The following is a 13,511-nucleotide window of genomic DNA, read 5'->3' as shown; positions in this document are numbered from 1 at the left end:
AGAGTGATTTTAATCTGTCATGTGCTATCTAAATCTTTATTGCTTTGTATCTTATATTTGCAACTGCATTGTTTCACTCAAGACCTTTGGTCAGAGGAGTGCAATAATAAAGGCCAGAACAGTAAATTATACAGAGATCCAACAGGATACCTCCTCTGGAAGTGAATACTTTTTGGCTTACTGGAATCCCTAGTTTGTTTATTAGGCCACCGCAGTACTGCAGGATACACTCATGGTGTAGTAACAGAATAAAATGTATGACAAGCTGTAACATCAGCAGACTGAAGTTAAGATTATAAATAATGCATTATATGTTGGCTGTAACCAACCAGTTTTATTAAAATAAAGCTTTTTGAAAAAGCAACTGAGGAAGAAAAGCCTTGTCACTTTCTCAGGGTCAGGGAGAAAAGCCGAACAACTTGTATCTTTCTCTCTGCTTCCAGCTGCTGAGAAGAGCCCTGTAATATTCCCCTTCTGGTTTATTCTTGAGGTTACATGGGTGTTTTCTCAGTATTAATGTATGTGGGTGGATCCTGTTCCACTTCACGTTCATGTGGAAACATGTTGCTAATGGCAACAGAGCTTGCAGGGGCGGGGGGGGGGGCTACACTGCTGTGGGCCACACGGTGTGGAAAGCATGCACCTCTCACAGGATCCCCAGGCAGGAGAAGGGACTACCGTAGCTGGCAGCCAGAATCCATCAAGGAGCACTTTCCTTATGCCCCTCCTCCAAACCTCCCCAAATCATCCAGAACTGCGACAGGAAACCTCATGATCTGAACTGTTTGAGTCTGAAGACTTGGCTTCACCCCTCAGCCAAGCCTGGATGCAAATGCCTCGGTATTAGAATGAGGTCTTTGCTGGCCTCTGCTTAAGCATAGCCCAGCAGGTTCTTCCAAAGCACATCACAGTCTTCCGCACTTCGCAGCTTTATTGCCCACCCCCCAGTCTCACCACCTGCCTTCTCAGTTGGTTCTGCATCTTCTACCCACTGGGTCCCACATCTCTCTCTGAGGGCCAAACTACAAGTGATGAATGACACATTGGACACTTGTCAGCTTCTTTCATGTTTTGAGGGGAAATGTAGGCAGCTTGGCGGAATGTTGGACAATTGACAGTTGAAAAGTCCATTGGACAGCAGTCAGAGAGCCAAGCTGCAAGACCAGGATGCCTACATTTCTCATCAAAACTTGTGGGACGCTGACAAGTGTCCAACCTGTGTCATTCATCACTTGTAGCTTGGCCCTGAGATTCCATTCCTTTCTGCAGGGATGCATCCTTCAGCACCCTACACTCTGAGCAGCTCATGGCTCTGGGCTGACATACATCCCACATCTGTAAGTCCTTGCACTACCCCATCTTCTGTCCTCTGCACTGGGTGTGCTGCACTTTAAAAAGTTCTGTATCATTTCAGATCCACATTACCGGTAGGGCTCCTGCTTCATTATCCCAAATTTTCTGAGTGCCCGAACTAGTTCTGGATTCTGATGTGTGGATTTTTCAGTATCTGCATTTTTCAAGTACCAGATCGGCTTTTGGGCGGTGCCTGGTCCCTTTCAGTTTTAAAGGGTTATTCTTTTCCATGAGAGTAGACCTGGCAAGTCAACTCTCATAGAAAATAATAATGATTTAAAATTAAAAAGGATCAGTTGCCACCAAACAACTATTTGCCGGGCCAGCTTCCTCTTTTCTCTCTCTCTCTCTCTCTGCCCTGAGACCTGAAATGCTTCCAAAATTCTGGGCGATTAATTACTATTACTCCCAGAATTTCAGGAGTGTTTTGAGTCACTTCAGGTATACCCCCAAGCTGAACTGATGCAACAATTTTGGGGTGTATTTTTGGCTTGGATATACCCAAATAGACACCCCTAATCTTGCTGCTCTGAATCTAAGAAATATCTCGATGGTATCCAAGTATAGGCAATTCTCCTAGGACTTTATTTAGTTCATTCGCAACCTGTCTTTTTTCATCACAGAACTCGATGTAATATACATAGGAGGGTTCCCAGCACACTCCAGCCCCTATGCAGGCATTGATCAGACCAAAACTTACACCTGCTTAGATTCACCAAGGTTGCAATATCATGTGTATTTCAGAGACACAGTTAGAGCCTAGCTGAAACCTGAAATGCCCTCCAGTTCAGCTTGGTCACTATTTTGTCACATGTTTAGCACTCTAGGACAGCTCGTGCAGTGTAGTCAGGTCAGAATAAGATCTCAGAGACTCCAGTCGGAATCCCCACTCTCCCACGAAGGGTGACCTCAGCAGTCATTCTCTCTCAGCCTAAACTACCTCTCAGGGTTGTTGTGATGGAGGAAGGGAGAACATTGGGGAGACCACCATTAGGAAGAAAAGCAGATGTGTATAAATAGATAAATTCTGGTGAATCGAGCCTGACATCAGACATCTTAGCAGGGTGGTTAAATGATACAAACAGAAGAAACCTGGACGTGTTTGGGAAATATTTCTCAGGCCGGAACTGTGTCTTACAGGAGCTGCATGGTTACTCAAAGGAAACAGCTCTGCATCTAAGCTTTGAGAACAATGAAAGGCACTGCAGAAACCGCACTGAAATACAACAAAGCGATCCTGCGGGAGCAATCACGTCCTTAAAGTGCACCGTGCAATAATATGTTCCAACACCTTTAATCTTAATTCTAAAGGTTCACTAATATGACACTGCTTAACTTCTAGAGTGCACAATGCAATATCACAAAGTTGCAATCAAAAAAATCACAGTTATCAACACATTCACGTACCAACTTTTCAATGAAATTAGGTTAACATTAAAGAATCTCAACGGTAATAGAAAGTCCGGACCAATTTCTCTTTATCCTCTTTTATCTTCTTCTTTGTTGACAAAGGAGACTTGGGATAATTCCTATATTGTGTTTCTTTACAATCTTTCCCAGGCGTGTCCCCAGCTACCAGAGAGGGTGCCATCTCCTGGGCAGGAGAACCACCGGGATTCCCAAGCCTCCAGATAGGGAGAATGCACAGCTGTCCAGAACCACTCAACGGGAAGGCAGCACTTCTCCTGTTTCGAACCAGCTTTCTCAGGAGTGTTCTGCAAGCAGTTATGTCCAGCTCCAAATACACAAGCAACCTATTACTTCTCTTAATCCAAATGGAAGCCCAGATACCACAATGGCAGGCAATTTCCCAGCAATCGTTTCCTCTGCCTACCAATAACCAGCTGATTGGCCAGAGGAGGCAGGCTGGGGGGGGGGAGGCAATGTGCAAATGTGCCCACACCCCCAGCCCATGACAACACTGTTGGTGTGACGTGGAAGTGATGGCATCACACTGGGGCTAACGCTTTAGGCATCACCCCAAAACATAGCAAAAAATACAAAAGAAAAGGTGAGTCGCCAGCACCTCCCAACCCCTGATAATTGTCAGAGAATACCTGGCAATCCTACACTGCCTCCCGGCACCTGTCACTGCTCAAATGAGTGAGGGGTGAGACGTTTACACGTTGATGTCAATTCTGGCTAAAAGCCAAAAGTGGCATCACCAATGCTCTATGATTTCACTGTTCTCTATGGTTTAACCATAGAGATCAGCAAAATCCTAGAATGTCAGTGACATAATTTCTAGGTTTTAGTTGGAAATGATGTCAGCATGGACACAATGTCTTTTTTCCCTACGCTCCACCCCCAGAGTCTCCCAGGAGGTTGCAAGCATGTGCCTGGGAGCCCTATCTGCATCTCTTTTTCTCTTTCCCACATTGATTACATCTAATTCTAAAAAATGGGGGATGTATTCTGGGGTGAATGGGAAGTTAAAATGACTCAGAAACAAGCCAAGTGGGAGTGGCCTTTTTGGCCTTGCAAGCCAACACCCAGGAGCTCATCAGCTCACACCTGGCCGGCAGTGCCAGTAATGAGCATCAATTCATCAAACTGTCTCTGCTGGCAGTGCGGAAAGAGACAGCTGAGGAGCTGACCATGATCAGTGTTGCTACAGAAAGGTTTAAGCCAAATGGCTCAGCTGATGTAACATAGTGGCTAAGTGATTGTGTTGTGAATCGGCACTCTGCTAGTTCAAATCCCATGACTGCCATGAGCTCAGCAGGTGGTCTTGGTGAAGCCACTCCTCTCAGCCCCAGCTCCCCAGTTGCATTGTGGGGATAATGATAACACTGACTTTGTTCACTGCTCTGGATGGGGTACTAAAAGTCTAGAAGAGCTTCTGTAGCATAATGGTTAAGTGGTTGTGTTTGAATCAGCACTCTGCTGGTTCAACTCCCACTACTGCCATGAACTCAGCAGGAGGCTTTGCGTAAGCCACTCCTCTCAGCCCCAGCTCCCCAGCTGCATTGTGGGGATACACTGGCTTTGTTCACTGCTCTGAGTGAGCAATAATATAGCAACAATAACAACATTCAATTTTTACACCACCCTTCAGGACAACTTAATGCCCACTCAGAGTGATCTACAAAGTGTGTTATTATTATCCTCAGGACAATCACCCTGTGAGGTGGGTGGGGCTGAGAGAGCTCTGAGAGAGCTGTGACTGACCCACAGGCACCCAGCTAGTTTCAAGCAGAGGGGTGAGGAATCAAACCTGGCTTTACAGATTAGAGTCTGGACCTAGAAGAGCGGTATATAATAATAATAATAACAACAACAACAACAACAACAACAACAACAACAACAACAACCACCACCACCACCACCACCACCACCACAACATTTGATTTATATACCGCCCTTCAGAACAACTTAACGCCCACTCAGAGCAATTTACAAAGTATTATCCCCACAACAATCATCCTGTGAGGTGGGTGGGGCTGAGAGAACTCTGAGAGCGCTGTGACTGACTCAAGGTCACTCAGCTGGCTTCCAATGGAGGAGTGGGGAATCAAAACCAGTTCTCCAGATTAGAGTCCCGCACTCTTAACCACTACACAAAACTGTCTCTCCTGTAAGCAACTGGTATTGTTATTACTGTTATCATTACTGAGGCATCAGCAGAACTTCTGGGGCTTGCCTCTACTTGATTGTAGAGGCCAGGGCAGTAGCCCACAAGGAACTTTCCCAGTAACTTAAATGGCCAGCCCACTCCTGAATACGACGTCACCACATAGTGAATTTCCCCCATTCACTCCACTCTGTTTCATTGTCAAAAAAACTTCCATCTTGACATGTTTTGTAGTACTAGCACTTTTGGAGGGAGAGATGAGGCGAAGGTGCAGGGCAGTTGATTTCATTGGCAGCTATGTGGTTTGTAGTGTCTCGTTCTGGCCTCAGAGACAGTAGCAAGTTAATATGTATTCTTTCAGAAGATGAGTCCATTAGACAAATTAATCTGGGTCTAGATTAAAATGCAAAAGTCCCATCATTCCTTTCTCTCTGTCTTTTCAAAAAGATGAGTATGTTTCTTGCCGTACAAGTCACAACCAATGTTCTGTGAATTAATTTACTCAAAGTGCACCAAGCAGCCTCCTAATTTAACTTTAGAAATAGCAAACATAATTTGCCGTAAATGGAAAGTCCACTTCCTCATCCATATCTGCTGAGCAAATGATAGTGTAAGGAACATTGCAAAGAATGAGCCCGGCACTTAAATTTGATTATGCCGATGTGGTGCTGATTTAGTGAGCTTACGGACGAGCCCCCTTTAAACCACCAGTGAGCATCTCACAGAAAAATGGTCAGGGAGAGTCTGAATTTGTCCATTTATTGGACATTTTGTTACAATTCCCGTTCCATTCCATTTTCAGCTGCAGTCCTTTTCTTGACAGGAAGACTGAGCTCCACAAATGTCTCTATGGGCATGAAGGAGATCGCTTAGGAGATGAGAAGTGGAATTGATAGCATTCGGATGTGTTTGAGACTCTTGTTCTGGTGTGAGGAAAACTTGGGGTAAGTTTGGGTTTAGCAGGAAAGGGACGGTATACACCCCTTTCCAGGGCTTTTTTTCTGAGAAAAGTGGTGGTGGAACTCTCAAGGCGGAAATGAGGGAGAAACACATGGAAGAAAAGTGTTGCTGCTTTTAAATGCCCCGATGCTTTTTTCAGCTGAGAGGAGAAGGGGGGGTCCCCTCATCCCTCTCCCTTCAGCTGAAAAAGCTGCCGGCATTTTAAAGCAGCTTTTTTTCAGCTGACAGGAGGGGAATCCTTCTCTTGTCAGCTGAAAAAAGCAGTGGGGCATTTGAAAGCAGCAACACTTGTGAGGGGAGAAAAGTGTTGCTACTTTCAAGGCCCGCAGTTTTTTTTCAGCTGATGAGGGATCCCTATCCCATCAGCTGAAAAGTGGTGGTCTTTGAAAGCAACGCTTTTCTTGCTGCAAGCAGCAAGAAAAGTGTTGCTCTTTGCCCAAAGCTAAAGAGCTGGACGCCTTGGGCTGTGCACGGGAGGAAACAGGATCAGGAGGTGGGACCATCGGACGTGTGATTACTTTCAAGAGGTGCCAGAACACTGTTCCATAGCATTCCAGCTGAAAAAAAGCCTTGCCTCTTTCCTACCAAAGGGCAACAAAGGAATGGCTCAAAGGAGTTTATGCTGAGTACCAGGAGTTTGTCAGTAGATGTGGCTGTCCCTTGAGAGGTCACACCCTTGAATAGGGGTACAGGGTCTGGAGGTAGGATTGATTTGAGAAAAGGGAAAGGAACAGGAGTGGTAGCATATTATAAGATAAAAGAGTGGGTTTCAAACTTTGTTCTGGGGAATCCTGGAGTTCTTTGCAAGTTCAGCAGGAGCTCCTCAATGAAAAGACAACACTCTTCAAACACCCGAGGGGCTGTCACATAGGAGAGCACATCCTTTCCAGCTCCAACGACCAAGAATAGATGTAACAGGCTTTAGGTACATGAGAACAGCTTTCAGATGGACATTAGGAGAAACTTTCTAATGGCAACAACAGTTTGACAGTGGAACTCATTGCCTAGGGGTTGATGAGCTCTCCCTGAACGGAGGTCTTCAAACAGAGGTTGGACAGCCATCTGTCAAGGATGCCTTTTTTAATTTCCTGCACTTAGTGGTGGGTTGGACTAGATAGCCTATAAGACCCCTTCCAACTCTATGGTTCCATGATGCTAAGATTGCAAATGGCAGACAAGCATCCACAAAAGACAACCTGGTCCTACTTCATTGATCTTACTCTCCAGTTAGGGATAAACAATTATGTATTTTGTACATAATTTTCATACATCTCTAGGAAGAGCATTTCCATCCTCCAGTTTTCTTTGAGAAATTCCCAATATGTGTTTATTTCATTCCGGCATCTGTTATGGCCATTTGTACACTATGCATCATTTTAATGTTACTTTTGCGCAACTCTCTCTCTCTCTCTCCCTCCCTCTCTCTCTCTCTCTCTCTCACACACATACACACACACACACACACACAGAGGCATCAATAGCAACTGAAATCTGTATGGTCAAGGAAAAGGATGGCTGCAATTTTATCCCAAGGATAGAGAAAATGTAAAAGAACTTCCAAAATGAACTGGTGTGATTACTAATAATTCAGTCTTAGATTTTTGCTGCATGAACACCTACACGGGGTTTTCTGGGTATTCGATCCACAAGGATTGGATCCAGTTTGGGCCTCTGTAATTCCACACTTGAGGGAGTCCAACCCAAGTGGTATCTATTTTTTCTACACTAGAAAAATGCTCCCTTTCTGCTGCAGGCTTTCTGTTTCTTCGGTTGATGGCCTAAGGAAACTTACAAGGGTTTTGTTGTTGTTGTTTTATAATGCACCAACGTTGCAACGTTGCAACACTGTTGTTAAAAAAATTAAAAAAGGATTTACTTTTACTGCTGAAGTTAGCATGCACACACAACACACTTTTAGGGTGAAAGTCCTTTCCCTTGCATATATGTTTGATTAGAATTCTGCCTTAGCTCCCACAGGCTGCTGGAAAAGACTTGCAGAGAATATATAAATGCACTCTGCTTACATTTTAGCTCATTTGTGTCAGACAGTTTACAAGGCTGCACGGTTCCCTGGAGCTGGGGGGAAATATCAGCCTGCAGGAGTTTTTTGCAGGTCTCTCTGAGTTGCAGTTCATGTTACACTCTGGGACTGAAAGCAGAGAAACATCTTTCATTTCCATGCCATTTGCTTAACTGTTCACTGAAAGGTTCTCCCTCATTGGGCATGCAAACTTTGACAGCCAAACATTTAAATGCTCAAAAGCGCTGTGGTTAGCTCTCTAGGTATCTACAAACATTTCTGTAAGAGGACAAAATGACAAATGGGATTCTAAAGGTCTTTCCTCAAATGGTTGGGAACCTCACTTGCTCCTCTGTGCTCTCAAGTGATGTTGTTGGTGTGCTTAAATTTACTACAAAATAGAACTGAGCAGGCCAGGGGCACTGAAGATGCGTATCTGACATCGCATAGAATCTTTCACAGCCGTTTAGTCCTACTATATAAAAGGCTAAGCATATTCAAGACAACTCACTTCCTACCTGGTGCACCTCCAGAGGCTGCTGCTGTGGAGGGAAACCCAGATGAGGCAGCCAGACCTCCAGAGAGCATGCCGTGGTGGGAAGCCCAGGCCAAAATCAGGCGGGGAGCAGGCAGCAATGCCTGCCCCTCCCCTTCACCCAGCTGGGATCCAGAGCAGAGCAGGTGGCAATACCCATCCCTGCCTTCACCCAGTGGGGATCAGGAGTGAAGCAGGTGGCAATGCCCACCCTCCATCTACATCCAGCTGGGATCATTAGCAGACAGGGGGCAATGCCTGCCCTCCGCCTTCACCCAGCTGGGATCAGGAGCAGGTGGCAATGCCCATCCCCCACCTTCACCCAGCTGGGAATAGAAGCAGAGCAGGTTGCAATGCCCGCCCTCCGTCTTCACCCAGCTAGGATCAGGAGCAAAGCAGGTGGCAATGCCTTCATCCAGTCAGGATGAGGAGCAAAGAAGGTGGCAATGCCCACCACACTTCACTCAGCTGGAATCAGATGTAGAAGAGATGGACATGCCCATGCCCCCTGCCTTCATCTGACCAGAATCAGTGACAGGGGAGGAGGGAACGCCCGCCTGCCCACCCTCCCCTTTCTAGATCCCGTTGTATTTTTTTCCCACAACAGGCTTTGTTGCTAGCCTGTTGCTAACAACCATCCCTTGCTATGTATGTATGTACTGTCAAGTCACAACCAATTTACAGCAACCCATCAAGGAGTTTTCAAGGCAAGAGAGGAGCAAAGGTAGTTTGCTGTTGCCTTCTTCTGCAGAGACTTCCTTGGTGGTCTCCCATCCAAGTACTGACCCTGCTTAGCTTCCGAGAACTGACAAGATTGGGCTATACCATGTCGCCTTCCTGTCCCCATTCATTACTACTGTTCTAATAATTAATTAATCAATCAATCAATCAATCAATAAATTAATGTTGAAGTCCTATCTTCCTTTTATTATAGAACACAAGACGGTGCCTAGATGGTTCCCAGAATGTCTGGCTTCAGTAGGATTGCTAAATCATGTATATTTTGACCCTACCTTAGCCTACTCTGCTGGTGGTAGAGAGTGCCGTCAAGTCATAGCTGACCTACGGTGATCCCTGGTGGGGTTTTCAGGGCAAGAGACTAACAGAGGTGGTTTGCCGTTGCCTGCTTTTGTGTAGCCACCCCTGGTCTTCTTTGGAGGTCTCCCATCCAATTACTAACCAAAGCCGACCCTGCTTAGAGATCTGGCAAGATCAGACTTGCCTAAGGCATGAGAAACAACGTTCCAAGAATTAGATAAGGATCTCCTTATGCTCCATTCTTCAAGAGCTCTTGAACTCCAGACTTCAGTTGCTGCCTCTTAACTCCTCCTGTTGGTGTGCATCACCATCAGGGGAAAAAAAAGAGAGCGATCGTCTCTATGGATAGGATTTATGGTCCTGCCATCACTGAATGTTGGGTTAGAAAGGCATGTCCCACTAATATTCCAAAAGGGAAGCATTCCTTCAGCTGTAGGTTGGAGCTGGTAAGGAACCGGTCCTCACAAGGAGATATTTCTTACTCATTCTTTCAGGGTCACTGGGACTCGCTTACAAGAATGGAGAACCTTCTCCATCAGTGCACATGCGGAGCTTTTGGTATTGTACTGTCATCGCTGTGATTCACTCTGGAAACTGATTTGGGTCTGAATAGCACAATGACAATATAATAGACTCCTTAAAAAAATAAATGATCCCCCCACTTAGCTGTACAGCCACATCTAATGTGGTCACGGATTCTTCATGGATGAATGTCTGTGTTAAGGAGGAAATAATAACGGCGAAACCAATATACGTTTCAAGTAAACAGGGGGAAATGAAAAGGATCCTCACCTTGTCGTGGTTATATTTCCCACCAAAATAGCTTGTAATACTGCACTGTGAAATTTGTGAGAGGCGTTCAGCCCTCGTTGGTGAAAATAATCCAATAATTACATTCTTTTGATTATTAAAACTGTCATGAAGCAGGCCTTTCCGTGATCAACTATTGTGTAGCTGGTGTACAAGCATCCAATTGTCCCTAGCAAACTATTACATTGCTAGAGACTAAGTTTCCCCAAGGACGTTTTGGGGAATTTTAATGCATAAATGTCTTGTATCCAATGGCTTCGGCTTTCATGGGTTCCCTAAGGCAGCACATCTCTCCTTCTGGACCACTATGACCTAAAAGTACAGCCTGTCTTTCTTTCTCTCCCAGTTGCTCAGAATCGACAATTAGAATGGAACATTGACACACCTACAAGGAAATATATTTATATATATATATACCTGAAGTCTCCCCCGGTAGCTTAGGTGGAGGGACATCGACATCTTTTCTATTGCCATCGGGAGTGGCGGGTGGTTCCATTGTGCTAACCCTAATATCCGGGTTGCTCTTGTGCGTGCCAGTCCCAGGTCCAGGCCCTTTGGGTGGTACCGTGGTGGAAGCAGCAGTGGTGGTGGTGGTCATGGTGGTGGTGGAGATGGTCGGCGTACTCCTTTTGGCGCTGGTGCTCGGGAGCGTATCCGCGTCTATAGAATCCAAAGGACTCGTCGATCCCCACACAATCACCCCGTTCTCCGCCGTGGGATTGATGATTCCCTGGACGTTCCTTTTCCTCCGTTTCAAATAAGTCTGAAATTCGGCCAAGGAAGGGTGGGATTCCACAAAGCGCTTGGGCCGCCTGCTTTTCCAGAGGAGGTCCGCTGCTTTGTGCAGCCGTTTGGAATGATACATTGGCATTTGTCCGTTAGACTGTTCCAAATAGGGAAACACACGGTTCCCCAATAGCCCACGACTCCTCGCTTGTTGCCCGGCTTTAAGGGGCCACAAAGAACTATGGGCAAATCCATACCAGTTAGCAGGTCTTTGGAAGAGCCGGAGCCGATGGCCTTGGCTCAAAGATTCGCAGGAGGTGAAATCCATGGCAAGTCGAAACATGGCTATTAAAATCCAAGCATGGCTTCGTACAGGGCAACCTGACCTGCGGATGGACACAGAACCATGTTAGACAGACAGAACCATAAACGGTGTAGCAAACAAGACCCCAATTAAACGCACTCATAGATCTGTTGATGTTAAGTCTTTAGTGGCTTCCTTTCTCAATTTTGTGGTTCCGGGCCACTTCCAAAGCTTTCACCCACCACCCAAAATCCCCTTTCTCTTACATTTGACGTTCTTTGTTGAGATCTGCTAAGATTCAACCTCCTGGGTTGAGGTAATCCCTTGTAGCAAGTCACCGAAGGCTACACAGTGAAGATCAAGGTGCAATATTGTCTTTCCATATCCCTCCCATACTCAGCTCGGTTCTTCTTCTCCAGGAAGACAACTGATGACTTCCTGGCCTATAAATACTTCCAGATCATGGCTAATACCTATTAAACCTTTCCCTGGTGCTCCTTAACAGCAGGCTGACTCATTACCCAATACTGCAATCTAGAGCTCTTGAGATAAACCTGCATCCAATAGGCTATAATTTTTTTTTAATGCAACAAAATGGAGCTAGATGAGACAGGAGAATCACCGCACTGTGGCTTGCTGACTAGGCATGACGCACAATCAGATCTGGCATGATCAAAAGAGCTATCACAAGCAGCCCTAGGACTTCCAGGGACCTGACAGTGTTCTATGGGACTGCAGGTTTCTTTTATGAAAATGCAGTCCTGGCACTATTATTCGGGAAAGAAGAGAGTAACCCTTTCCATTCCATTCTTCCAATGCAGTATCACAGCTGCCTTATAGGAGATTCATAAGAAACTGCATGGTAGAAGTGGAACAAGCCACAACTTATTCTGCACCAGCAACCTTGTTGAGATCTTGGCTGTGTTGATCAGCTAAGCTGCAATATTTGATCATTCCAAGCCCTGTACTGGGGAAAACTACTGGATACTGCAGAGTCACTGGAGGAAAGTACTGCTGGTCTGTTCCCTTCTGCTCTACAGTGCCACCACTGTAGGTGGACAGACAGTGGTACTGCATCTACCAGCAAAGATCATGTGACACAAGGTACTAATACAATCCCACTTGCTCCTAAAAAGCCTCCAACCAGCACCCAGCATTGCCTCCATAGGCACCCACCTGCTCCTCCCAACCCCTATTCATCGAACCCTTCATGGCTAGTGTTGCTAGCCATCAGATGGCAATCAACAGGAGAGGGAAGGGGCATGGCCAGGGGGACAAAGTTGCACCAATAGCATGATGTCACTTCCAGCAAACAACCAGAAGTGACATCACCACAGTGGCATGATGCTCTAGGATTCCATGGAGGGGATCCTAAAGTGTCTCACTGATGCAGCAGCTTCACTTTGGGTTATGTGCCTGAAGTGATATTATGCCAGTGGTATGACTCTAACTTTCCTACTCATTTCCCCACCATCGCCCAGCCATGTAGCAACAGGCAGAACAGAAGGGAAGCTGTAGTGGGAGACATGATAAGCTTATTTCTTGCTTTCCAGAATTCTCCAATACCAAAGAAATCTCTGTCTCCGTCTGTCTCTGTCTCCATCTCTGTCTCTCTCACCCTGCCAATGTCATATGAGTCTCCCTCCCTATAGCCAACGGCAGCCCTTACTCTAAAACCCGTGGTTGCCACCACTCTGCTTGATGCCTGCCCCATGCATTTAAATGAGATAGAAAGAAGCCTCCAGCATGCAGGGCTAGTCACAATAGTAAGCCAACCCCTCTGCCTCCCCCACTCAGTGCATTGCTTCCTAGCCCTGAAGGCGGTCCAGCCATTTGTGCAGAGCAGCATACTGTGCGACTAACTGAGAACCCCAAACGGCTCCATTCTGTCCCCAAGCTTTATGTTTGACATCCCTCGCTCTGGTTTCTGAGCAAAAGCAATTGAAAGTCAGCCCAGGGAGGCCTTCCCATCTGCCACAGATCAGCAGGTAACTCACAGACACCGCTGGGGAGAAGGCAGGAGTTCAAGTTTCTAAGGAGCGCATTAAAGCGAGACTCTCCCTTAATAAAAATCTCTGGCCTGGCTGCCATGTATAATGGCATGTCAGACTCAATCTCAAGGGCTGGCTAGCCCTTCTCGTACAATGTGAAATTTCTTCTCGCAGGAGAAGGAGGTGGTGATGTGCAGAGG

The 13,511-nt window shown here is 46.1% G+C and overlaps 1 protein-coding gene across 1 annotated transcript in view; it reads right to left on the bottom strand.

Moving 5' to 3' along the window:
• AJAP1 (adherens junctions associated protein 1) overlaps nucleotides 1-11,374 on the bottom strand; it is an 81,822-nt gene extending 70,448 nt beyond the window's left edge. Inside the window, exon 1 of the mRNA XM_055001899.1 lies at nucleotides 10,708-11,374. Coding sequence (XP_054857874.1) covers nucleotides 10,708-11,359 — 652 coding nt within the window. The 5' untranslated portion in view covers nucleotides 11,360-11,374. The remainder of the gene's footprint in view (nucleotides 1-10,707) is intronic.
• Nucleotides 11,375-13,511: the final 2,137 nt, after the last annotated feature.

This window comes from Eublepharis macularius, chromosome 17, assembly GCF_028583425.1.
Source record: "Eublepharis macularius isolate TG4126 chromosome 17, MPM_Emac_v1.0, whole genome shotgun sequence".
NCBI lineage: Eukaryota > Metazoa > Chordata > Lepidosauria > Squamata > Eublepharidae > Eublepharis > Eublepharis macularius.
The sequence above is the reverse complement of the archived record's forward strand: the minus strand, read 5'-3'. Positions and strand labels throughout refer to the sequence as shown.